Raw genomic sequence first — 27,797 nt, 5'->3', positions numbered from 1 at the left:
AGTCAACTTTTTAAAATTTAATGAGCCCTCAAAAAAAAATGTCTGCATAAACAAGCTTTTATTTGTCATTTCAACTGAACACATTGTTAAACAGGTTGCAGTGTACATAAAAGTATTTTGATGACTACTACTTTTGGAAACATCCTGTTTGGTTCTAGGACTTAGTTTTGGTCGACTTAGATTATAATTCATAATTTAGTTTGTGAAAGAACTTTTTCCAGGAACCATGGGTGATTACATTTTTGGTTGTAACATACATACAGAACACCATTGACATTCTTGCATACTGATCAGTTTTCAGCAAGATTCACTACAATGTTTGCTTAATAGGTTAATCAAATTTTACAACTTCTTTATGTTCACCATTATAGATGAAACATTGTTATTTCCTAACTGACTGGTGCCAGCAGTAACATTTAGATTCAAATTTTATCCAACAGACCACGCATATACCTGTTAATAACTCTCTTGACTGCACACCCCAACCCCCAATGAAATTTTGGCATCTTCATGGACAGTAAAAAAACAAACTGGGTTTTGCAAGTTAATTGAAGACAAGTTTGAATTCTGAACTTAACCATCTGTAGACTGAAATACTGCAACATCCCAAAATATAAAATGATCATATCTCTCTTCTAGGCACCTGATCAACCATAAACTGTAGTTTCTGTATTTTAGAGCATGGGGATTGATTCCAGAAACAAAGCATTCTTTTCCAGTTTATCTTTAAAATCAGTTGGACAATGCAAAGGACTAAATGAAATGCTCATTTTCCAGTATTTGTAGCCAGAGTACTTTAACAAAAATCTTCAGGAGCAGGAATAATCAGTATGTCTTTACAAATCTTCCTTAAAGACCTCTGGTGACACTATTGGAGGGAATCAATAGATTCTGAGGTAGATGTGCCTTCTACAGTGATGCAGCTATTAGCTTCTACATTTTTGTATGACAAATTTTCAAATTTGTTTAATTTTTCTGATGCTGAAAGTGCCACAAAAGACATCAGTTGGTGTTTTTGGGTTTGATCGATTAAGTGGTTAAAAAATGCTTCTGATTCGGTAGAAGATTGCACAGCATCAGTAACCTCGATACTGGCACTGTGGATGAATTGTTCTTTATCTAATGCAATACTACTATCAACAGCTGTTGAACACAGCATCTGAACATCTTCTTTCTCACAGTGAACTTCAGAATCAACAATTTCTTTCTGGAAGACATCAGTACTGAGATTTGGATAGTTTGACCCACTGCTCTGGTGTTCATTCTCACTTCGAACTTCCACACAAGTTATATCATTATTAGCCTGAAGTATCAATAAAGGTGATCCTATTAAAAGAAATATAAGCAACACAAGGTATGAACAAGTCAGAACTTTGCTTTTTTACTCAACAAGGCATTTATGACAAAGCATGCACAGCCACAAAAAGGTTATGACACCAATAAAGGAACAAACTCCTGGATAACAAGACAGTTCAGAAGGAGTGGTCCTTGGTGAAATCCCAGTTTGAATTGTTCAACCCTTTGACCACAAACTACTCAAGTGCAATTACGCAAGCTAAAAGCATGTTGAAAAGTCAATATATTGGGTTATAAATTTAGCACTTAACCACATTCAAAATACTCTGCAAGCACCTATAAACAGTGATAAAGAATGTTCATCACAGCCTAGTTACAATTCCAAGTTTGTTGTGGAAATGCAAATCTAGCTTACTACCAAACGCAATTCCTATAATCAGGCCAACGCAAACCCTCAATGTAGACTTGCACGCTGTAGTGGTTTATGGCCTGAAGGATGTTATTTTACCATCATAGTTGTTGGAAGTGGTTTATGATACTACACCACAAAGATACCCTGCAGTTACCTGAACAATTGTGTCAACTTGGAAGGGTGCAGTTAAGAGAACAGATAGAAGTTGGGTGTTTTGAACCTGTAGTCAACGATTGGAATGGAAGTTTCTAACAGTTCAAATCAAATTTCAAAATAAGGCTTTCTTATCTTGAGTTAAAAGCCACAATGCAGGAAGTGTTTTGGAAACCACAAAGATGATCACAAACTGGATTGCATATAATCTGTTCCCAATTGCCGTTTGTGTTGTGCATTCAAACTAAAATGAAAACCTGCAAGGGGGCAGGAAAATAAAGCTGTGCCTGAGGCAGAGACAGCAAAATTCAATCAAATGAAGTAGAGACCAAAGTAGGGCAAAAGAACAAGTTATAGGAATTGGGATTAATTCATTTGGCACATTTGTTACTTCATACAGACAAAAACATTAGTCATCCAAAAGGGCAAAAATTGTTTTCTATGCATATAATTCCTCTGCCCACTTCACAGCTTTACTCAGGCAGACCCAGGCTGAGTGGGCTACATACTCAAGGTCAGGTAGATTTCAGGCCCTGAAAATGTGAGCATTGGAATATTGCAGCAACTAAAGTGGTTATATTCACATAAACTCTCCCAAAAACATCATATCAAGTTTAAAACTAGTTTTGATGGTTCTTCGTACTGCAAAGACTGTCTCAGTTATCATTAACTATGTTATCATTTGTGTTGAATTGTCCCATTCAAATAGCCAGAAAAAACAAAAATCAATGATTTCATTTCACAGGCAATCTTGCACATTGGATTCAAGACAATTCATTTCAATCTTGCACAATCAAACAGCACATTGAAACCTTTACCACTGCATACACACAGCCAGCGTACCAGAGAGAGGAGATAGAAAATCAGTTTTAAGCCAAGCTACATGCCTCATTTTAGTGGAATAGTCTTTCTTTATTATGCATGGTCATTAATTATACAAGATTTTATAGGAAATAGATGAATGTTATAACTTTCCCGTATACCCACCTTATGAGTCATTATACTGCTTTATTTCTTTTCAAATCTCGACTCACCAAGTGTTTGTTCAAGTGTGCCTTTGGAGAAATTGAAGAAATACATGTGCAAAAAACACAAATATGTGGTCCAAATCACAAACAGTGCTACTGGTTTTATTTCATAAGAGTAATCACTGAAAAAGCAAACAATTCATCCATCAGGACCATTTCTTCGAACGCGCCTATACATCTTCAACCACCCACTTACACAGTTGCTTGCAGAGGAATGTAGTAATTTCAAAAGGAGAACATTCTCCCAACAATAAAAATTCCAAGGTAACAATGCAGTTCATTTGTATACCTTTCCATGGTCACAACAGAATTGCAACTTCTCTTCTGCAGAGTACTTAAACTATACCTACGTCACTCAATGACTTCCAACATGAGCTGCCTGACTATAATCTATATAACTAGTGAGTGGTGGTCATTCAAGAACTGTAAAGCCTTGGTAGTAGTCCCCCACTTACAGCTCAGAAATGAAACCTCAGTACAACAGATACAATTTAATTTCCATTTCCAGCAAACAAAGAATTCTTCATCTTCCTAAAGTTAAATAAAACTAAAGAAAAAGAACACATTACTCACTTTTCGGTAACATGGCAATTTAAAAAAGCAACTTGAAACTATTAGTAGAATATAGAGAGATTTATCAGTTTAGATTTTAGTGTACTAGTTCTGTACAAAATTAAAGACAATGCTAAGAATGCATGGCTGCAACTGATACCTCCCTAAGATTCAAAAGATACCAGTCACCAAGTAGTCAGTGTGCCTTGCCTTTATGCAGTTGACCTTATGATTACTTAAATGGTGGAATTGCAACAAAATTGCCTCCTCACCCAACTGCTTATTTTGCATGTGCTATCAACTCATCTAAGAAAGTTAAAAGGAGGGATTTAACCTCAATATATTAAGTTGCTTTATTCCATAATAGGCAATGGCATAGTGGTATTGTCACTGGACTAGTAATGCAGAGATCCAGAGAGGGTAATGTTCTGTGGACCTGGGTTCGAATCCCACCATGCCAGGTGGTGATATTTGAATTCAGTAAAATAAAATCTGGAACAAAAGTCTAACAATGACCATGAAACCATTGTCGATTGTCATAAAAATCCATCTGGTTCACAAATGTCTTTTGGGGCGACACGGTAGCACAGTGGTTAGCACTGCTGCTTCACAGCTCCAGGGACCTGGGTTCGATTCCCGGCTTGGGTCACTGTCTGTGTGGAGTTTGCACATTCTCCTCGTGTCTGCGTGGGTTTCCTCCGGGTGCTCCGGTTTCCTCCCACAGTCCAAAAATGTGCAGGTTAGGTTGATTGGCCATGCTAAAAAAAAATTGCCCTTTGTGTCCTGAGATGCGTAGGTTAGAGGGATTAGTGGATAAATATGTAGGCATATGGGGGTAGGGCCTGGGTGGGATTGTGGTCGGTGCAGACTCGATGGGCCGAATGGCCTCTTTCTGTACTGTAGGGATTCTATGATTCTATGATAATAATGAGAACATACAGATCATATTTATGATCAGATTAGTACAACTTGGAGAAATGGACAAAATGAATCCAAGCAAGTTTGCCTGCCCAGTCATGTATAGGACTGAAGCACAGGATCATCAGGGTGTTTAGAAGCAGGAAATAAAAAAATTAAAGGGCAGCAGGTAGATGGAACAGATTAGTTTTATGCTTAGTGAAACAAAATCCAAGTTTTCAAGAAGAAACAACATATATTTCTATTGACAAATAAAACATTGACAAATAAAACAATGAGAGGCGACCTCCTTGAAACATACAAGATTGTGAAGGAGTTTAGATGCTGTTTCCCCGGCTGAGAAATAACACATCAACATAGGAAATAGCAGGAGTAGGCCACATTCAATGATACAAAATAAACACTTTCCTACATTGGTGCTGGTCCTATTTAAACCAGTTTTTTAAAAGCTAATCCTCCAACATTTCCAACTTGTATCTCAGAAGGTTGCAAAGCCCATTTCCTCCAAATACTGACTGCCCTTGCAGTTTCCAAAACAACCTTGAATTTGGACAGGAATTTGTCTTATCTGTTCAGGATCAGAGGCTGAAATCTACTGGATGCAGGTCTTAATAATAACAATACTGAAAAGGATAAGAAATTTGGATCCATAAAGGTGTGAATGTACACAGAAACATTTCAACAAGCCCTTACCAGGTTATCAAAATATGCTGTATGGCTGCCAACAGCACGAGGCTGCTTTAGTAAAAAAAAAAGCAGTCTTCAACAAAGCAATTTTGGAAAAAAAAACATTCAGATACTTTTGCAGAAAATCGTTTAGAATGCAGAAATTTCAGCTTCTATTACAGAATCCTCAACTGCAGCAGGATTAAAATGTTATATTGAGTTCACATTGAATTTAAACTCAAAAACAGCTATGTGATGCATTGTGGGGACTATACCCAGATGATTCAATGGAATGGTGCTTCTCCTCAACCTCAAACTAAGAATGCAACTAAGAGGCTCCTTCTGTGCCTATTTTCGTATAGATTATTAGTGAGAACAGAAGGGGAGGGTAGTTTCTTTAACCTTTACTTAGGAATATTAGGAGTGTATGAGATTACACTCTACCCAGTTAGATTACAAAAATAGTTTTGCTCAGTGCAGAAGAGACAAATGATTACTTTCTTGTGAAAAAGGGAAATCACTCATCAGCAAAGTTGCATTTAGTTTGTGAGGAGACAGTATAGCATGCTACAATTATTCTTTGTTGGAAGTTATAATTAATTCACTGTAATCATTGTTATTTGTTCTGATCTGTTGGTTTAGATTTCACCTCATCTCACCAGATCCAATCAGCACCCTTTTAAAGGGGCACACATGATGGCACACGAGATTACAGTACAAGAAAAAGATTTTTCCTTGTTATCACCAAATCATTCAGGTATCAAGCAATCATTAAATCATGAGATATGGGATCAGTTTTTAAAAATGTGCATTTATATAGTCTCAACACAAAAAATTTCCAACGTACTTTAGAGATGTGACCAGGAAAAATGAGATGCTGAGCCACAGTTCTTAGAGAACTAAGGAGGATCAAAGTTTGGTCAAATATTTTATACAACTAACCAGAGAGAATATCTAGGGCAGATTTGAAATTTGCAATAATTAACCATTCAAGTTTTGTCTGGTGGGTCACTAACTCTTTCCAACATGCAATCCAGGCACATTAGAGGCAGTATATTAGCATGAATTGACAATTGGTCAGACAGAAAAATAGCAAGAAACAAGTAATTCTCAGTTTGGAATGTTGTAAATAGCAGGGTGCCAGAAGGATGTGTTTGGACCACATCTATTTAGAAGATTCATATCAATGACTTAGACAAGGAGACAGAGGAATATATATTTAAGTTTGCTGATAGTAAGTTGTGGGGAAAGGGATTTTGACAGCTGATGAGAGTGAGCAAGATGGCAGATGGAATATAATAGGGGAAAATGTGACTGTCCACTTTAGTAGGAAGAATAGAAAAGTAGAATGCTGTGCATATTCATGTAAAAGTCAAATTTGAGACACCAATTTTTAACAGCCAAAAGTCTCGGGGTCAACTTTTACATAGTGTTATTTTAAAGTGATATTAGTGTATGTTGGTATTCCAAAGGATTTGGGTGCCCTTGTAAACAAATCTCAAAGTATACAACAAACAATTAGGAAGGCAAAGAAGAAATAGGAGCAGGAGTAGGCCAATTCAGCCCTTCAAGCCTGCACCATTCATTCTGAAACAGTGTCCCCTGGTTCAAGACCACATCAACCAGGGGAAACATCCTTCCTGCATCCATCACGTCAAGCCCAATAAGAATGTTGCATATTTGAATAGGCCATCATGATCGGCTCGGGCTTGGAGGGCCAAAGGGCCTGTTCAAGTACTTAAGTTCTAAGATTACCTCTCGTTCAGCTAAACTCCAGAAAGATGCGCAGGTTAGATTAATTGGCCATACTAAATTGCTCCTTAGTGTCAGAGGGGCTAGCAGGGTTAAATACATGGGGACTAGGTGGGATTGTTGTCGGTGTTCTCAGGCTTGATGGACCAAATGGCCTCCTTCTGCACTGTAGGGATTCAATGAATAAAAGCCCCATTTATTTCATCTTCTCTTATAGGAAATCCCTCCACCCCAGGAATTAATTGCACTCCCTCAATGGCAACTACATTTTCCCCTAAAGTAGACCAAAACAGCACACAATACCAGAGGTGCGATCTCACCAAAGCTTTATATAATTCCAGTAAGATATCTTTACTCACCCTCAAATCATCTTGTAATAAAGACCAATGCACCATTTGCCTTCTTAATTGCTTGCTGTACCTGTATGCTAGCTTTCAGTGACATATGACAGACACCTAGGTCCCTTTAAGTTCAACACTTCCATAAGTTCACATTTTTCGCACTTGTATGATGTCTGCCAAATTTCTTCCCACTCGTTTACTCTAAGAGCGAAGAGCTCTTTCTACAATTATATAGGGCTTTCAAAAAAAAAAACCACGCATGGGGTATTACATAGAACATTACAACGCAGTACTGGCCCTTCGGCCCTCGATGTTGCGCCGACCAGTGGTACCAATATAAAGCCCCTCTAATCTACACTATTCCAATATCATCCATATGTTTATCCAATAACCACTTGAACGCTCTCAACGTTGACGAGTCCACCACTGCTGCAGGCAGGGCATTCCACGCCCTTACTACTCTGAGTAAAGAACCTACCTCTAACATCTGTCCTATATCTCTCACCCCTCAATTTAAAGCTATGTCCCCTCGTGCTAGCCAACACCATCCGAGGAAAAAGGCTCTCACTATCCACCCTATCTAATCCTCTGATCATCTTGTATGCCTCTATTAAGTCACCTCTTAACCTTCTCTCTAACGAAAACAACCTCAAGCCCCTCAGCCTTTCCTCATACGATGTTCCCACCATACCAGACAACATCCTGGTAAATCTCCTCTGCACCCTTTCCAACACTTCCACATCTTTCCTATAATACGGGGACCAGAACTGTACGCAATACTCCAAATGCGGCCGCACCAGAGTTTTGTACAGTTGCAGCATGACCTCCTGCCTCCGAAACTCAATCCCTCTACCAATAAAAGCTAACACACCGTACGTCTTCTTAACAACCCTATCAACCTGGGTGCCAACTTTCAGGGATCTATGCACGTGGACACCCAGATCCCTCTGTTCATCCACACTGCCAAGTATCTTACCATTAGCCCAGTACTCTGCATTCCTGTTACTCCTTCCAAAGTGAATCACCTCACACTTTTCCGCATTAAACTCCATTGGCCACGTCTCAGCCCAGCTCTGCAGCTTATCTATGTCCCTCTGTAACCTGCCACTTCCCTCCACACTGTCTACAACTCCACCGACTTTAGTGTCATCCGCAAATTTACTAATCCATCCTTCCACGCCCTCATCCAAGTCATTAATAAAAATGACAAACAGCAGTGGCCCCAAAACAGATCCTTGCGGTACACCACTAGTAACTGAACTCCAGGATGAATATTTCCCATCAACCACCACCCTTTGTTTTCTTACAGCTAGCCAATTCCTGATCCAAACCACTAAATCACCCTCAATCCCATGTGTCCGTATTTTCTGCAAAAGCTTACCATGGGGAACCTTATCAAATGCTTTGCTGAAATCCATATACACCACATCAACCGCTTTACCCTCATCCACCTCTTTGGTCACCTTCTCAAAGAACTCAATAAGGCTTGTGAGGCACGACCTACCCTTCACAAAACCGTGCTGACTATCCCTAATCAAATTATTCCTTTCTAGGTGATTATAAATCCTATCTCTTATAATCCTTTCCAATACTTTGCCCACAACAGAAGTAACACTCACTGGTCTATAATTACCAGGTTTGTCCCTACTCCCCTTCTTGAACAAGGGGACAACACTTGTTATTCTCCAGTCTTCTGGCACTGTTCCTGTAGACAATGACGACACAAAGATCAAAGCCAAAGGCTCTGCAATCTCCTCTCTAGCCTCCCAGAGAATCCTAGGATAAATCCCATCCGGCCCAGGGGACTTATCTATCTTTCCAGAATTGCTAACACCTCCTCCTTATGAACATCAATCCCATCCAGTCCAACAGCCTGCATCTCAGTACTCCCCTCAACAACACTGTCCCTCTCCAGTGTGAATACCGACGAAAAATATTCATTTAGTGCCTCTCCTAACTCTTCAGACTCCACGCACAACTTCCCCCTACTGTCCTTGACTGGCCCTAATCTTACCCTAGTCATTCTTTTACTCCTGACATACCTATAGAAAGCTTGAGGGTTTTCCTTGATCCTATCTGCCAAAGACGTCTCATGTCCCCTCCTGGCTCTTAACTCTTTCTTTAGGTCCTTCCTGGCTAACTTGTAACTCTCAAGCGCCCTAACTGAGCCTTCACGTCTCATCTTAACACAAGTCTCCTTCTTCCTCTTCACAAGAGATTCAACCTCTTTAGTAAACCACGGTTCCCTCAAGTCTGCTTCCTCCCTGCCTGACAGGTACATATTTATCAAGGACGCGTAGTAGCTGTTCCTTGAACAAGTTCCACATTACAATTGTGCCCATCCCCTGCAGTTTCCTTCCCCAACCTATGCCAGCTAAATCTCACCTAATCGCATCATAATTTCCTTTCCCCCAGCTATAACCCTTGCCCTTTGGTATATACCTACCCTTTTCCATTGCTAAAGTAAACGTAATCGAATTGTGGTCACTGTCACCAAAGTGCTCACCTACCTCCAAATCTAACACCTGGCCTGGTTCATTACCCAGTACCAAATCCAATGTGGCCTCGCCTCTTGTTGATCTATCTACATAATGCGTCAGGAAGCCTTCCTGCACACACTGGACAAAAACCGACCCCTCTAAAGTACTCGAACTATAGCTTTTCCAGTCAATATTTGTAAAGTTAAAGTCCCCCAGTACAACTGCCCTGTTACTTTCGCTCCTATCCAGAATTGTGTACAGTTTTGGTCTCCATACCCAAAGGTTATTGCTTTGGACATGGTACAACACAATTAGTTAATTCTAGTGAATTTAACAGGTTAAATTCTCTACAAGATTGATGTAACTGGTAACGATTTAGAAAGCTGCAGAGATGGAGGAACCAAATTAACTGAAGGCCTTCATGACACGGGTTCATCTGAACTCGACACTGAAGGAAAATTACCTGAAATGGATGCATTTTCTTAAGAGTTACCTCAGCTCTACTCAATGCTTTGTCAATTCAGTCAAGTCCAAATACAGAATTCTTAGTTTCACACAACACTACTTCTACCCACAACATTCCCATGTTCTTTCTTGCTTCGTGCATTAAAAAGTTCAGAGGTAATGTTGCTGTAGCCTTTTATTTAGGTACCAAACTAATCTACTGCCTGTTGGTAATCCACAAAATTAAGTGTGCTCAGCAAAAAGTTAACTTGGGAGACAACTGGTTTTGTTTATGTTTTTAAATATACTGACGCCCAACCTACAACAAAACTTGCTGACTTCCGCTTGTTACAATGAAAATTGATGTGCATGTAGAGAAAATGCAGGTCTATTACATACCAAATGGATTCTGCTAGCATATTAAAGGATCAGTCCTGTTTGATACAAGTACCTCACCTGCCAGTTAGGGCAAGTTAAACCTGCAAGGGCAAAACACTTGGAGAAGGGAAATTCCCAAATTATATGGCTTCTCAAACTACAAGTTAAGTTTTAAAAAAATTCTTCCACAAGACGTGGCATTTTTGTTGCACAACCCTAATTATCCTTGAGAAGGGGTGGTGAGCTGCCTTCTTGAACTACTTCAGTCTCTGCTGATTAGGCAGACCTACAGCGCTGTTAGGGAGGGAGTTCAATCCTGCAATGGCGAAGGAACTGTGATACAGTTCCAAGTCAGGATGGTGTGGGGCTTGGAGGAGAACCTGCAATGTTCCCATGCATCTGCTGTCCTTCTGGGTGGTAGAGGTTGTGGGTTTGAAAGATGCTATTGAAGGAAGATTCTCAACAGATCCGATTTTGCAACAACTGAGACAATAGATCTGCTTTATGATATTGCAGATTCAAACAGAAGCCAGGTGACCAGCAGCAACAGACAATGCTTTGTTGTTATCCATTCTTCCCAAAATTTCAACATTCCCAGAATAGTAAGTGGACAATAAAAGTTGCATGCAGGCACCTATTTCAGACATCCACTCTGGAGATTCCAGCTGAGATTGAATGGTCAAGAATTTCAAACCTTTTTGAACATGACACAATGTTTAACTGCCAGGGAGGGTCGGGAGAGATTTTGGTAGGGAAAAATGGCATGCCACTAGACAAACTATTCTAGTACGACTAACACTTCTACCCAGTCATTAACAGTGCTCTCAAGTGGCACATGCAGAAATAACTTGTTCACTAACGCTCAATGTGGGTTCCAATAGGGCCACTCAGCTCTAGACCTCACTACAGCCTTGGTCCAAACATCAACAAAGGTGAACTCCAGAAGTGCGGTAGAGTGACTGCCCATGACATCACAGCCAAGTATGGCATTAAGGCCTAGAAAAATTGTCGTCAACAAGAATCAGGAAGAAAATTTTCCACTGGCTAGAGTCCTACCTAGCACAAAGAAAGATAATTGTGATTGTTGGAGGTCAATCATCTCAGTCCCAGGACATCACTGCAGAGTTCCTTTAGTCCAACCATCTTCAGCAATGATCTTCCCTCCATCATAAGGTCAGAGGTGAGAACGTTCATAGATGATTGCACAACGTCCAACACCATTTATAACTTCTCAGGTTACCGAAGCAACGTTTTCATATGCAGCAAGACCTGGACAATATTAAACCTTGGGTTGATGAGTGGCAAATAAAATTCATGCCATACAAGGACAGAGTGCCTATCTCCAACAGGAGAATCTAACCATCCCTCCCTGACATTGCCATCGCTGAGTCCCCCACGATCAACATATGATTACTGCTGAACAGAAATTGAACCAAACCAGCCATATAGAAACATAGAAAATATGAGTAGGCCATTTGGTCCTTCGAGCCTCGACCACCATTCAATGATCTTCTAACCCAACAACATACTCCATGGTGTGTCCATACCTCGCAACACCTTTGGAGTCTAAAAGCTATCCATTTCCTTTTTGAATATATTCAGCAACATGGCCTCCACAGCCTTCTGCCTACAGATTCATCACCCTCTCAGAAAAGATGTCTCTCCTCATCTCAGTCCTAAATTCCCACCCATATCCTGAGACCCCTTGTTCCCAATGGCTGAGGGATTTAGAACAACATATCTGCATCCAATCTGTCCAGCCTGTCAGAATGTTATACATTTAAATTAGAACCTCTCTCATTCTTCTAAATTCCAGTGAACACAGGTCCAGCCAACCTAATCTCTCCTCGTACAACAACCCTGCCATCCCAGGAGTCAGTCTGGTGAGCCTTTGCTGACTGGCCCTCTATGGCAAGTACATCCTTAGATGAAAGCAACAAAACTGCACACAATACTCCAGGTGTGGTCTCACCAAGGCCTCCAAAGAGCTGAAATAAGACATCCTTGCTCCTGTACTCAAGTCCTCTTGCAATGAAGGCTAACATACCATTTACCTTTCTAACTGCTTGCTATCCCCACATGCTTGCTTTCAGTGATTGGTGTAATAGGACACCCAGGTCCCTTTGTACATCAATATTTCCCAATCTATCACCATTTAAATAATACTCTGCCATTGTGTTTCTCCATTCAAAGTGGATAATTTTACATTTATCCACATTATACTGCATTTGTCTTGTATTTGTCCATGCACTCCATTTGTCTAAATCACCATGAAGTCTCTTATCATCCTCACCACTCATTCCCACCAAGTTGTGTGTATTAGCAAATTTTGAAATATTACTTTTGGATCCCTCATTAAATTATTGATGTATATTGTCAATAGCTGGGGCCCAAGCACTGTTCACTACAGGACCGACTAGTCACTGCCTGCCATTTTGAAAAAGACCCATTTATTTCTACTGTTTCCTGTCCATTTACCATCTCTCAATTCATGCCAATATATTAACCTTCCCCCCCCCCCCCCCCAATCCCACGTGCTTTAATTTTGCCCACCAACCTCTTTTATCAAAAGCTTTTTGTGACATGAGGTCAGAGGCTGGGAATTTTGTGGCAACGAACTCGCCTCCTGACTACCAAAGCTTGTCCACCACCCAAAGGGCACAAGTCAGGGGCATTATAGAATACTCTCCATTTGCCTAGATGAGTGCAGCGGAGTCTGAGCGCAACTCAGACACATGACAGCATTGTGGCAGCAGAGTGTATCACTTAGTGAAAACAGTGCAGCAACTCACCAAGGCTCCTTCAACAGCACCTTTCCAAAGCCACAACCTCTACTAGTAAGGAAATGGGTTGCAGATACATGGGAGCACCAGCTGCAAGATCCCTTCCAAGTCACACACCATTCTGACTTGGAATTATATTGTTTTTCCTTCACTGCTGATGGGTCAAAAATCCTACAACACAAGGGCTACAGCAGTTCAAGGCAGCAGCTCACCCCCATGGGAAATAAATGGTGGTCTAGTCAGTGACACCAGCATTGCATAAATGAAAAAAAAAAACTTGTAAAATGCAAGTCTAAGTGGGTAAAGAAACAAACAGACCCGAGTACAAATACATTCAATCAATAACAGTTGCACCACAGGTTAACATGGTCATAAAATATGCAAACCAAGCAGTAGGCTTTATTTCTGGAATAGAATTGCAAGTTATGATCACCCACAATTCTAGTCACCATATTACACAAAGGATAGAGGCATTGGAGAGTGCAAAGATTTACAAGGGCAATACCAGAATCCTACATTTATAAATCACACAACAAATCAAAGTTGCTTCCTCTAACTTTCCCTCCAAACATGAAGGATCGTGACTTTTGAAAGGTAGGAGAGAAGAGATTATGCCTACCAAAGATGGAATAGAATCACAATGACTGAAATGTATTTTAATGTCAAGAGTACATGGGCTCAAGTACATCAAGAAAATATTACACATCATACAAAGACTTTTGCTTTGTAAAATTGCACATGCAATTTGGTGACAAGCAAAAACGGAGCAAGATAAATTACTCAAGCACAAAACAGCAGAAACATTTTCAAAACTTTACATACCTTTTTCCATATCAGTAAATGTATCTTTCAAAGAAATGACTTCCTCTTGCTCAGCATCTCTTTCAGTTATAGCTATCTGTAATCCTGAGGGAAAAACATTAAAAGGTACCATCTCCACTTATTACATCTAAACTAGCTAGTACCCAAAGATCACAGATACAACGTGAAAGAACTGGGGATTTAAAAAAAAAAAATTACATCTAGGCAATGGAGGGGTGAAGCTGACTGCTTGTCCTCGATTTAACTCATGATTTTTGCTTCATTAATTCTATATAAAAAGACCAACAAATGAATGATGTCTCAATAAACGAAAATTCAGGAATACATTAATAAAATTATTTTCAATTGGTCAAGTGAATTAGACCCTGGATGTCATTCAAGTTCACAATACATGTTTGGGTTAATATTTGCATTTAAGGTGTAACAATTTTTTTCACAACAGGCAAATGATCTCAACAATAAAGGTAGCCCTTTAAGTCTACTCAGATACTTTTAAATATATACTCTCTTAAAAAGTTCTCAATGGTGCTCTGTTCAGTTTGCTGCAAATAGTAAGTTTGAAGGGGTTTTCCAGAGATCAATTTTCTTTAGAAGTTAGGCAACCGGGTCACCACAAAGCCCTTTATGGCTTTATCTTAAAAATGCACCTCTTAGCAAAATATCGAGCTATGCATTCCCAACCACTTTGGCAAAAAGTTGCATCAGTGTGCATTTCCCAGGACTCAGACTTCCATTTGAGATTGACACTGTAGAATGCGGTCGACTTTTAGAAAAATTACATTTCAAATACTTTGGGTGTGTGCAGTGTAAAGTAACATTCCCATTCTCTGCCAACTTCAGTGTGATGCTACCAGAAACATCCCACTTCCACTGTTTTCAGAATTCCAATGTGGCCATTTCCTAGTTGTCTGCCATTTTAATCCCAATTTGACCTTCTGGTCCATGGCTTGCTAGTGTTCCAATGCAAGTTCATAGAACAGCACCTCATATTTTGAATGAAACCTTTCATGTCTTCTGGACTTTAACAATTTTAGATCATTAAATGGGCTAAGAGATTGTTTTATTATTGTCTCCCCCACCCCCCACTTCATTTCTTTAAATACATTGTTTAGATGACAGCTATTCTGCCATTTCCATCTCCTTTAGATAAATCTTTCATTTCTTGCCTCATTACCTGCCTCATTACCATGAAAGCTTCTGTCATTCAATCTCTTCCGCTCTCTAACTTTCATTTTGGTTCTATTAGCCACCCACCCCACTTTCTCTAAATCTATTGCATTTCTAAATTCTTTCAGTTCCTACAAAAATCAACTAACGCATTGTTTTGTCTCCACAGATGCTGCCTAAATATTTCCAGCACTTTGTTTTTATTTCAGATTTCCAGAATTTATAAAATTCCTATCAACTGATTTGAGTCTATAGCACAAGATGTTAGGGTGTGTCTGAACACAATCTGGTTGTTGCAGTTGAAAACAAGATGGAATCATTCAAAGCTATAGAATACTGAAGTTCCATGATTTTAAGAGAATCATCGTACTATTACCCAACAAAGCAATACAGGATTCCAAGCACACCAGGCACCAACTTGAAATACAAATGATCCTATGTTTAAAAGCCTTAAATAAAATAACTTTGGAATGTAAATTGGTAGATTGATTATTCCAATCACTTTGTTGAGGATGAAAAGAAAAACATTAACCATATACCTTTATTCATAGCACCACTAAGAGTTGTAGCACAGGTAAGGATTTTATTTTCGTCTTCTTCTGGGCAGATATTCAACGTAGCAGTTGTAACTATGGATAAAGCATGTGAAAAAAATTAAGATAATGTGGCCAAAGTACCGTATAAAAATGAATATGGAGTAGAGAATTATTAATCTACAAAAAGTGGTAACACACAACAGAATGCTACCAACCTATAGTGCTCAAGATTAAATTGAACTAAAGATTCGCTCAGGTTAATGATTCATTACTTAGAATTTTATTCTTCTTGAGAAAAACATCAATGGCTGCAAGATGAAAATAAACTGCAAACAACCTTGGCTGACCCTTTTGGCTAGGTTGAAGAATTGCTATTTAAGTACAGCAGGACCCAAGTGTCAGAAACAGTAATGGACCACAATGCATAAGACCTGCCTGGCTGATTATGTGAAGCTACCAGACCTTAGATCAAATGGCTTAATCTCTGTGGGAAGGAAGAAGTTGATAAAATAAAAGTTTCAAACAATAATTTTATACTTGGAGACTCATAAAACACTTGCAGTCAACTTAATATCTTATTGCAACAATAATTTAAATACAGGAGTACTGTAGTTATTATGTCACTGAAGGCTTAAATGAATCAAAAAACTTCTCTGACGAAGCTACTTTAACTGTTTGCGTTAAAAGTATAAATACAAATTTTGTCAAAAGTCTGGTCTCATGACTGGTTTGGTCACTGAATATCAAAATCTAATTGGGAACTTTTTTTTAATAAAGTGAGTCTTTATTTTGAATCGGCTCATGTTAAATTGAGGAAAAAACACTTTCATTGAAACATGCCAGATATAATTTCAACATCTATCCTCAGAGAAAACAGCTTCTTAATCACCATTCTTGTTCTATTACAAAGTCCTTGTTATGATTCAAGCTTCATAGTACTGTAGAAGTGCTCCTGCCTGGAGTCCCAGCTTCAACAGTAGCATGCCCATTGGAATTAAATTGTATAGTGTCAGTGGAGGGTTAAAGCTGTCGTCTTTTTCCATCTGTACAATTGACTGAGGTATTGTATTTCAAATGAACCATCCATTTTCAACCATTGGCTTAAGAAACAAACTGTTTACTAATGTGTTCTTTAACTTTCCTCAAATGTGAACATCTTGTTTTTGCTAATACGACATATCCTTTCAGCACTCTAGGAATGACTGGCAAGGGTGATCAAAAAGTTACCTCCCAGCAAAATTAATTTACCCTCAAAATATATTCCTATTCAATAAATCTTGAGTGATTAAGTGATAACCATGTTGTGCACAGTAAGTTTCCACAAACTACAACAGGACCTTCAAGCTGCAGTTACCAGCATTTCCCTGGAACAACATTTGACAAATTTGGATTTCAACATGTTGAATATGACCAAGCAAAACAGTGCAGAGAAAGACTGGATATCATAGACATTTAATATGCCGAAAAGGAAATTAGTACTTTTACAAAAGGAGACCAAAGGCCCAGAAAATTAGATTATTGCTAATGTACAACCCTGAAACTTACAAGGTACCCAATATTTCATGAGGGATGGAGAAGAGCCATACAAACATACAAAATAGAAATAGACCATTCAGCCCCTTGGATCTGCTCCACCATTTAATAAGATCATGGCTGACCTGTTTGTGCTTTGAATTTCACATTCCCATCCACCCCAAATAGATTCCCCTGCCTTAAAAATATTTGATGACCCAGCCTCCACCACTTTGAGTTTCAAAGTCTCAGTCCTCAAAAGAAATTCTCATCTCTGACCTAAAAGGATGACCCTTAAGTTTTAAGATAGTGCCCCCTAATTCTGGACTTGCCCACAACAGAAATCTTCCTTTGCATGTCCACCTCGTCAAAACTTTTTAGGATCAGTCAATTCATCCCTCATTCTTCTGAAGTCCAATGGAAACAACAAGTGTCCAACCTCATTGGACAATCCCGCATATCCCAGGTATCAATTTAGTAAACCTTCCTCAATTGAGTACTAAACTGCATACGGTATTCAAGATGTGCTCTCACCAATGCCCTGTATAACTAGAACATAACGTCCTTACTTTTATGTTTGACTCATAATAAAAGGTATAATTCCATTAGCCTTTTAAATTATTTGTTATACCTGCATATTAACTTTTTATGACACACACGATAACACCTAGGTCCCTCTGTACCTTGGAATTATTCAGCCGTACTTCAGTTAACCCAGGGGTTTCCAAACTAGGATCCATGAAACCCTGGGGATCCGGGAGAGGTCTAGGAGGTCCCGTGGAAGCTCCAGCCACATGACAAAAAAGTTTATTTTAATCCCAAAGAAAGCTTGCAAGCTAAAACGCACACTCAAGTCAGTTGAAGATGTAAAGCGTTAAGAGCGAGGTCCACAAAAAAAAAATTGACCAGAACCCGCCTTCTTGGAGCATTGGCTTCTATTATGCTCACTAGTCAGACTGACTTCCCTTTCACAAAACCATGCTGGCTCTTTCCAATTACCTTGAGCTTTTCTAAATGTCCAACTGTAACCTCTTTAATGGTCAATTCTTCCCCACAATAAACATTAAGCTAACTGGCTATAGTTTCCTGCCTGTCTCTCTTCCTGACTAAAGGGGCCACATTTGTTACTTTCTAGACTGTTGGAACATTTCCAGAATCTACCAAATTTTGGGAAATTAACACCAACACATCTACTACCTCATCAGCCATCTCTTTCAAGCCACTAAGATGAAATCCATCAGGACACAGACTTGTCAGCTCATAAGCTCCATCAGTTTGCTCAGTACCGCTTTCCTAGGTGATTATAATTACACCAAGTTCCCCTCTCCCACCTCATATACAGCTATTACTGGAATATTCTTTTTCTATATTGAAGACAAAAGCAAAATATTAGCTCATTTTGTCTGTCATTTCCTTATTCTCTACTAGTCTGTCACTCTCTAGAGGAAGAAAGAAGTTTAACAACACCAGGTTAAAGTCCAACCCACTTGTTTGGTGGTTACTCTCTAGAGGACCATTTTTAGTTAATCTCTTCCTTTTAAATACCTATTTTACATTTCTAGCCGTCTTCCTCTCATACTAATTTGTTTTTCCCGATTAACCTTTTAATTATTCTCTGCTGTTCTTTATATCCTGACCATCCATCTGACCTGCCAACATTTTTGTGCCAACACTTTCCTTAACTTCTTTGGGTCCGCTGATAACGAATTTTCTTTATAGTAGGAATATTGTTATTCTGACCATTTTGAAATACCTCCTTAAAAGTCTGACACTGCTTCTCTATGGATCGATCCTCTAGCCTGATATCCCAGTTCACTTCAGTTAGCTCATCTTTCTTGCCCAGGTAGTTGCCCTTAAAGTTTAAAATGCTAATTTTAGACTTACTCTTTCTTCTCCCTTTCAAACTGGATTTAAAATTCAATTTTATAGTGGTTGTACTATAGCAGAGTTTTCTGAACACAATGGAGTTTTAACTTTTAAAAAAAAATAGATTCACTACTTAACTAAAAGAAAATTATTGCTTGATGTGCCACAAAAGATATCGGCACAACAAAAGATGGGTTTGGTGGTTACTGAAGGCACATGGGTTAAAATAAAAATCCCGTTACAGTCAAGTCATTCAGCCTTCTTTATAAAGTGGTTTCAACTATCAACTTGCATTTGTTTCAGATTGATATCCTCTTCATATTTGCACCCATCACAAACAAATATCATTTGCTGCTTGTAAAATGATCAAAATTTGCATTGTGCAACTTGTTATGATGGCTAAATGGAAGGAAAAAGATGTAGACAAGCGTGAGGAAAAGAGGAATTGGAAATAATGAGAGCCAGAGGGAGAGCGAGAGAGATCAAGAAAAAAAAAAGACAAATTGGTAAAAAGGTTTCAATCAACAAACTGAAGGCAATTTCAATGCTCACTTTGGATTCAAGTGAATTTACCAAATTATGCCAGATCATTAGAGCAGTCAATGCATGTGAAAACAGATAAGAACTATTTCACCTATCACGTTTTTCATCTTGGGATGGTGCTCATCATTTCCAATTAGAACTATTCAAACAGCTGTAAGAGTATATCATCTCAAGCCTAGGCCAGTCTGCAACTCGGTACAACATGGGCTGTACAAACATTTTCCCCACATATTAAATGGAAGTTCATGAGATCATTCAGGAGTCAGACTTCAAAAGCAATGCAATCTGTGCTACATAGATCAAGCCATAGCCAAATCACTAATTATACCAAGAAGCAATTTGCCCGTTGAAGTCAAAACAGTTGCAGGTCATTAACAAAATTTTAAAAGTTGCTTGTTACAGGTTCTTTAAGTTGGTGAGGGCTTCAAATTTGAAGTAAAAATGGTTGCCGTATCATTACACATGAAATAGTCTCTTGTATTCACCAGCAAATATCTCAGTTTGCAGGCAATGGAAGCAACAGAACCTAGTACTTGAAAAGCAATATTCTTAGCCCCCAGGGAGTAATCATATTACTTTGCAATCAGGTCTTATTTTTATATTTCAAAACTTGGATTCTAAAATCTATTTAAACTTTGAATGGTTAGAATTTTAAAATAACGTTCTTACCCACCTGTCTCAAACTGTTCTTTTATTTCACCGCTGTCCAATTGGGCTTCTGATAAGTTTTGCTCTTCATAGTAGTCATCATCGTCCTCATCATGGGAGATGAGAATACGGGTCATGGAATCATCACCAAGTTCCTCTGTAAAAGGCTGATCCTGTTGGCATTTAAAAATCTCTTCATACAAATCAATAGACTGCACAGAGCCCTGCAAAAAATCACTTGCTTTCAGTGTCCCTTGAGCTTCTTTAAGATCTGTATCTTCAGTCTGGTCAATTAAAGAGTATTGGTCCATACAAGCCTGCGCCGTAGACATTCCTTCATCTGAACCTGAAGACACATCTTCAAAATTGTGAACAGTCTTAATAGTGTCTTCAGTAGAAATTGAAGACAATGCAGCAGATTCATGGATCTTTGAAGTATTTAGTATATGTACTTCATTATCTAGAACATCTATTACTGGAGACAACTGAATATTTGGAAGATTAATCTCACTTTTGTTGCTCTCTTCAGGTATATTTGTAGCTAGACTTTTAAGACACATCTCTTCCGCATTATGCAATTTATACAAAGTGACCAAGGTTTCTGCATTTGGTATTTCAGAACAAGTTATGTCTGATGTAATAGCCTGCATCAATAGTTTATCTTCTAAATTTAAGTCACCAGGGCTAGACAGTACAGGAGTTAGATGACCAGTACTTAATGAATTTTTATCACATATCTGGCTGCTTTCATCATATTTATCAGACTGCAAATTCCAAAAGTTTCTCACAATTTCATTGATTATACCATCAATATGCTGAATTTGCACATGCAATAAAGGTGGCAAACTGCTGTTTTTACATTCATTTGCTACCACAGTAATTTTTAACAACTGATCGGAAAGATTAAGGAGAGCATCCACAGCACCATCTTTCCAAGAACCATTAGATAAATCATATCCCGAAAGGCTGCATGGAAAAGATTGTGTGGGAATCTTTAGTAGCTCTTTGGGCATCTTTTTAACTTGTTCTATTCCAACATCATCTTCATTCCCATAGTCAACATATTGCAGAGAAAGTATGCTTCCATTTACTTTTTTCACTTCAGCTCTGTACCACTGTCCATCTTCACAATATTTACAAAAACAACTGTCCCCAACTGAAATGTCAGATAATAATTCCCTGTGGGTGACACCAAGTACTCCAACTTCTTGCATTTTTTTGGATAGCATTTGAACTTCTGGGGATGAATATTGACACCAAAAATAACTAGGACTTTCTGCTGCGGTGATGTACCCTTCAATGGTCTGTCCAACTAAAGGAAGTTTCTTGATGTATCGCCCATAACTGGTCGTATCAGACACACAAGTGTACAGTTTTTCAATACCTAATCCCGAAGCAGTTAGCCTGTTTCTCACAACATTATCCAAGTGGTCATATATAGCTACTTCCAGCACATTATCCTCAGAAACACTAATTACTTTTACAGTTACAGTTTTGTACAAAACCAAAGTTTTAAAGAGCTCAATGGCTTCTTTGGACCAACTATTTCCATCAATTGGAAACAAACCATGCAATTTACATTCATAAGTTAATGTAAATGCAGGAGTTACCTCTTTTATATCCATGCTATTTACTTCTTCCTTGATGTCTTCCCTCAAAAAAAGAACCTCAACAACTCCATCACAAACTTGCACAATTTCACATGTAGCCCAGTTATTATGGGTTTTGCTTTTCACCATACACAGATTGCCAGCTTTGGGAGTGAAATCATCTTTGGACTGTAAATCAATCGAATCATCTCTCATTTCCTCAAGTGATTCGATAAAAATGCCATCACTTGTAATTTTAAACTGACACCAAAACTGCTGAGGAGAATTTACTGTGAAGACATATGCATTGAACTTTGAAGCAGGTCTTACATCAATTACAGGATATTCAGTTGGTTGTTGAGAATATTGAGTACCACTTCTAAATGCAAAGTTATTCAATAAATCGGCCATTGATCCCTGGTCATCATAAAGATGAACCTCCCACAGTTGTCCACACTGTTGTATAAATTCACATGTTATTCCAGTTTTACTTGTTCTTTTTATGAATTCAGATAGAACTTCCTCATCGATTTCTCCGAAACTTGAATCCTGAAATCCTGTAAGGAAGCATGGAATGCTAAGTCGGTGGACTTCTAAGAAATCTTTAGAAAGAGGAATAATTTTTGATGCATCGACTGTTGCAGCATTACCATAATCTATATATTCCACAGAAACCAAATTATCACAAATCTGAGTAACAACAGCTCTGTACAGAGAACCATCTTCTGGAAATTCTGCACAGACCACATCACTTATCTCAAAGTTTCCAACTTTTCTGTTATTTGTATTACATGCATTCAACCTTTCTTCCATCATAGTTACTTTATCTTCATTCTGAAGAAGCTGAACAAAAAAGTGTGATGGGTTGATAACATGTGAAACAGATACCTCACTTTTAAATCCACCATTCAATGTCATCACAGGGAGGTCTGTTAGCTTAGGCCAAGATGTAATTGAGTGAGTGTTTTCACTTGGGCTTTCAACCCAAATGTTATCCAATTTGTGATCTACAGTTACCATGCTTAATTTTAAATCTGAATATTCTTTTGTATTCTTTATACATACTTTATTATGAATAAATTTCTTGAGCCCACCCTCTTCAGTCTGTGAAATACCCTCAGTTCTATTCTTCCACCTGTCCTGTTTGCAAGTAGATACTGTTATCTTCTCAGTTTCACGATTATCACCTTGGTCATCAACTACCCGCCTTTTGAGAGGCGATGGTTCATGTTCACTCTTTGCCATGCAAGGCGTGCATGACTTTTCATTTTTGTTTTTTTGTCTTCCTGCATTTCCGTTTGTTTTTGTTTCACTGGTATTCTGCAAGCATAGCTGTTCCTTAATCTTTGCATTTATTTGCATGTTCCCATCATATAGTTCAACAATCAGTTTTCCATCAGTCTCTTTTGCTACAACTACAGCTTTCAAAGGTTTATCCATAACAGCTTTTTTAAACCAGATAATAATGTCCAGGGACAAGTCAACTGGTATATCAGACAATCCACATTTAATTGCTTGCATGGGTAGAAATTTAACATCTTTTGCACTGTTGGGTATTGGAAGCAAGTCATCTTTATCAATATCTAATTTGTTGCCATAGTCCACAAAAGAGACCCGGATTCGGTCCTGTATTGGCCATGCCAAAGCACGATACCATCGGTTATCTGTATATTTTGCAAGACAGATGGGATCTACACCCTGTGAAAAAGTATAGCCCTGCATCTTGGAAGATAGTTTATTAACCTTGTCTGCAAGTTTATCTAGAATACCCAAATTTCTACCAAGCAGACAATAGAATTTTGTTGGGCTGGCAACATGGCTCACATACATCTCTTCTTCACTACCAATTTTCACATCATGAGTCGAATAGTAATAGGTATAAAGGCTTACTGATGGGGCAAGGATACTAGGTGATCCTACAAATTTGGCTAAACCTCGCTCAATAAGTAACTGGCAAGCACTCTGAAAGGGTGTGTTCAAATCCACAACATTACACAGACCTTTGCCTTCTACAACGGTCAATGCATACACTGTGCATTTGAGTTCCATGTACAAACTTAAAGCATTATCAATAAATTCCTGGAATGCAGCAATTGAATCTTCATTCCACATAAACGGATCAGGACCCATTGGCTGAATTATGTTATAAAGACTGCACCTAAATGCCTGACCTTTGAAAAGAAGAAACTCTGGTTTTATTAGACGCAGCTCACTTATGGGTACTCTCTCTCTATTTCCATAATCAATATACAACACATCCACTTCCATTGTAGTCACTTTTCCAAGGATCAGTGCTCTGTACCACTTTCCATCTTCAGAATACCTTACAATACAAGCAGATTGACCAGGTTGAAAATTATCTTCATGCACATTATAATATTCTTGTATTTTACTCATTAATATCTTCAATTCATGAGTATTTTTAGTCATTTGACACCAAAAGTCACCAGGTTCATCAATGTAAGAAACTTGTACATCCACTGTGCTTCCCACTTTAAGATATTCTTGCTTATAGGGAGACTCTGTAATTACAGATTCCAACATTTCTGTTCTGTCATTACCTTCAAATTCTCCCTGACTAGAAAATAATGTGGTCAGAGAATCACTCAAACCCAGTGTTGGTGTACCACAGTACTCTGTAAAAGGGTTATTTTTTTCAGGAGTCTCAGGTCTTTGCTCCAATTTGTCTTTTTTGCTTCTACCATATGTGTGAACAATTTCTTCAGATGAATGTGAAATATGTAAATGACCCAATAAATCCAAATTCTTTGAATTGAAATGTGAGACTTTAAGTTCTTTGCGATCAGCATAACCTGCCAGCAAGATCAACTTATTCACACTAGGTTCTCCGTCATCTTCCACATCTAGCAGTTCAATCAAGTATTTGTCCATCTCCTTCTCTAAAACGTGAACGACAAGATGTTTTTCGAACACTGCCTTTTCAAAATAGGAAATAGCTTCTCTACTCCAAATTCCTTCTTTGGGAGCAAGGTCTGCAAGGGAGCACTTCACTGCCAGGGCAGGTAGTTTTCTATACTCTGGAAGTAATGCCTTAACATCATGCCAGTCCACTACTTCCATGTTTCCATAATCAATGAAAAATACCCTGAAATGGCCATCAAGAATCTCAGTAATAACAGCTCTATAAAATAAGTTGTCAGCCTTGAATTTGGCACAGCATAACAAACCGGGTTCGGGTTTCTTTACTAATCCTTCGTTTCGACTCAAGTTTCCATATTTTTTGGCAATGCTGCTCATGAGTTTTTCAAATTCGCTGGCTGTCTCCATGGTTCGGATCCAAAACTCTGAAGGATCTTTCACAAATTCCACTAGGACATCATAAAATGCATTCAGTTTCAGATTGGCGTTCTTCAGCAACGAGATGCGATCTTTGGGCTTGGAGAGCCCCTCGATCCGCCTGTCCCCGATCAGGTAGTCGCCGCCGCATTGGAGCGCGTTGAGCTTCTGGCTGTCGGCCCTCAGGCGGCCCTCCTCGCAGTAGCCCGACAGCAGACTCTCAGCCTGGGCACTGAACACCGCGTTGACGGTGGAGCCGTCCTCCTGGTAGAGGGTCACGTAGTAGACGTTCTCCACCGAGTTGTAGAACTCCACCTTGGCCTGCAGCACCCGGCGCAGGATCAGCGACTTGAGCAGCTCGACGTGGCGCGCCGACCAGCCGCGGCCGTAGTCGGAGGCGTCGCGCAGCGCGAAGGGGTAGGTGACGACGGGCATCTTGAAGTAGCCGGGGCTGAGCTTGCGGACCACGCGGGCTGGCACCACCTCGCGGTCGCCGTAGTCCACGTAGAAGACCTCCAACACGCCGTCGGCCAACGTCTGCTGGACGAGCGCGCGGTACCAGCGCCCGTCCGCGCTCTTGGCGGCGCAGGGCGAGCCGAGCCTGCGCGGGGCCTCGGCCGCGCGGCTGTTGTCATAGTAACGGCACATGCTGTCGTGCAGCCGCTCCAGCTCCGGGCAGTGGCACCGCAGTTGGCAGAAGAAGCGGTCCGGGTAGCGCACGTGGGTCACCCGCACCGTCACCGTCTCGTCCACCTGCAGCAGCGGGTAGAAGTAGTTGAGGCTGTAGCCCGCCTCGCTGGGCGGCGACAGACTCAGGCTCGAAGCCGCCTCGCCCCCGGAGCCGCCGCCTCCGCCCCCGGCCAGCGGCGCCGAGGCGCGTTCTTTCCTGAAGGAGGCGCCCACGGCGGCGGCGGCAGCAGCGCAGGGCCGGGAGGTGGACATCTCCACCATCAGTCGGAAGGCGCCCCGGTCGATGGCCCTGGCCAGGCCCAGCTCGCACAGCTGCCGCGACACCCGGGTCACCTCCGCCAGCACCAGGCGGTTGGGCAGCACGGCCTCCACCTGCGCCTCCAGGGTGCGCCCCTGCAGGGCGCGGAAGAAGGAGAGAGCCGCAGGCGCCCAGGAGGCGGTGCCACCCCGCGGCTTGCCGCCATCCTCGCCGTCCTCGGGCACCTTTTCCTGCTCCGCGTCCTCCCGCTCCTCTTCCGCGGCGGCGGCTGCTGTGGTGGTGGTTTCGTTGCCGCCGCTGGCGGCTCCGGCCCCGGGCGCCGGCACCAAGTTGGCCAGGATGCAGCAGACCACCTCGGGCGGCAGCTGGAAAAAGTCCTTCTTACCTCGGTCCAGGCTGCGGGCTCGGACCGGCAGCGCCCGCCCTTCGTCCAGGGTGAAGACGGTGTAATCGTCGCCGACGTGGCTCAGCACCCGGGCCCGGTGCCACTCGCCGCCCATGTCCACCAGGCATCGCTCATTGTTGTCCAGGGAAGGGAGCGGCACGCTGTGCCCGGCTCCCCCTCCTCCTCCGACCATCCGGGCCGTCTTGGCCCAGCTCTGTATGTCGCTGTGCAGCCTCTGGTACTCGGGTTGTCTTTCTCGCTGCTGGAAGCGGCCCCACAGCCTGACCAGTACGGAGCCGGGCCGGGGAGGGTCCACCCGGGTTACCCGGAAAGCGAGGCAGACGCCCGTGGGCGGCAACCCGGCGGTCGAGCTCATCGTGTTGCGACCGCGAAGCACGGCTCCTCCAGCCGTCTCCTTGGGGTGTTTTTCTTCGCAAACAGGCAGCCCCATTCACGAGCCGGAGGCGGTTAGTGTTTGAATTCCATTGGAACCCTCCATCATGGCGCCCACAATCCAGCCGCGCTTTCAAAAGTGGCGACAGAACACGTTGCCGTTAGCCCCGCCCCTCCACTTTAGGCGGCCCTTACTGCGCATGCGTGGCACGGCTCCGCTCACTCAACGCCGGGGGGGGGGGGGGGGTGAGGATCAATGGACGAGTTGAACTGATTTTATTTAAAACGAGGATTTGATTTTCACTGCTTCTGTATTTTTTAATAGTGGATAATCGCACTAATTAGCTATGTTTAGGTTCATCTTTCATGACGATCAGTTGGAATACGCATAGATTAAAACTGCCGCCCCTCCTCCTCCTCCTCAGCATTTGGACTGTGCTCGGAGCTGGAGGATGTCACGTGTTCAGATTTGCACATGCGCGATGGACCTGTCGCGAGATCTGGGATGTCTGAGGTAAAAGTAAAATACCGCGGATGCTGGAATCTGAAACAAAAACACAAAATGATGGAAAATGTCAGCAGGTCTGACCGCATCTGTGGAGAGAGAATAGAGCCAACGCGTTTCGAGTCTGGATCACCTCTGATTTTAAGAGATGAGTTTTTAGAGAATTTATTTTACCTTTTGTCAGTGCAACTTTAATTATTTAAAAGAAATGGGACCAACAAAATCATCAAATATTATGCAAATCAAGCAATATCAATTATGGTTTGAAATTCTCTGACATTGAAATCATTTGAGGTATATAAAATGTTGTCAGACCTGATGAGATTTTCCAGCATTTTCTGCTTTTGCCTGGGATGACTAGGCTTTTTGGGAGTGTTTCGAT

General features: G+C 40.7%; 1 protein-coding gene across 1 annotated transcript; it reads right to left on the bottom strand.

The window, feature by feature from the left end:
* On the bottom strand, positions 1–26,968 carry LOC144494004 (tudor domain-containing protein 6-like). Its single transcript, XM_078213578.1, has 6 exons — positions 26,435–26,968; positions 20,323–26,338; positions 15,732–15,821; positions 14,026–14,109; positions 2,849–2,916; positions 1–1,326 (listed from the first exon to the last, which is right to left on the bottom strand). The coding sequence occupies exons 1-5, from the start codon at positions 26,966–26,968 to the stop codon at positions 2,870–2,872; spliced, it is 6,771 nt and encodes a 2,256-aa protein (XP_078069704.1). The 3' UTR covers positions 1–1,326; positions 2,849–2,869.
* Between the last annotated feature and the right edge of the window lie 829 nt (positions 26,969–27,797).

This window comes from Mustelus asterias, chromosome 5, assembly GCF_964213995.1.
Source record: "Mustelus asterias chromosome 5, sMusAst1.hap1.1, whole genome shotgun sequence".
In the NCBI taxonomy this organism is placed as follows: Eukaryota; Metazoa; Chordata; class Chondrichthyes; order Carcharhiniformes; family Triakidae; genus Mustelus; species Mustelus asterias.
Note: the sequence above shows the minus strand (reverse complement) of the source record. Positions and strands in the feature narration are given on the sequence as shown.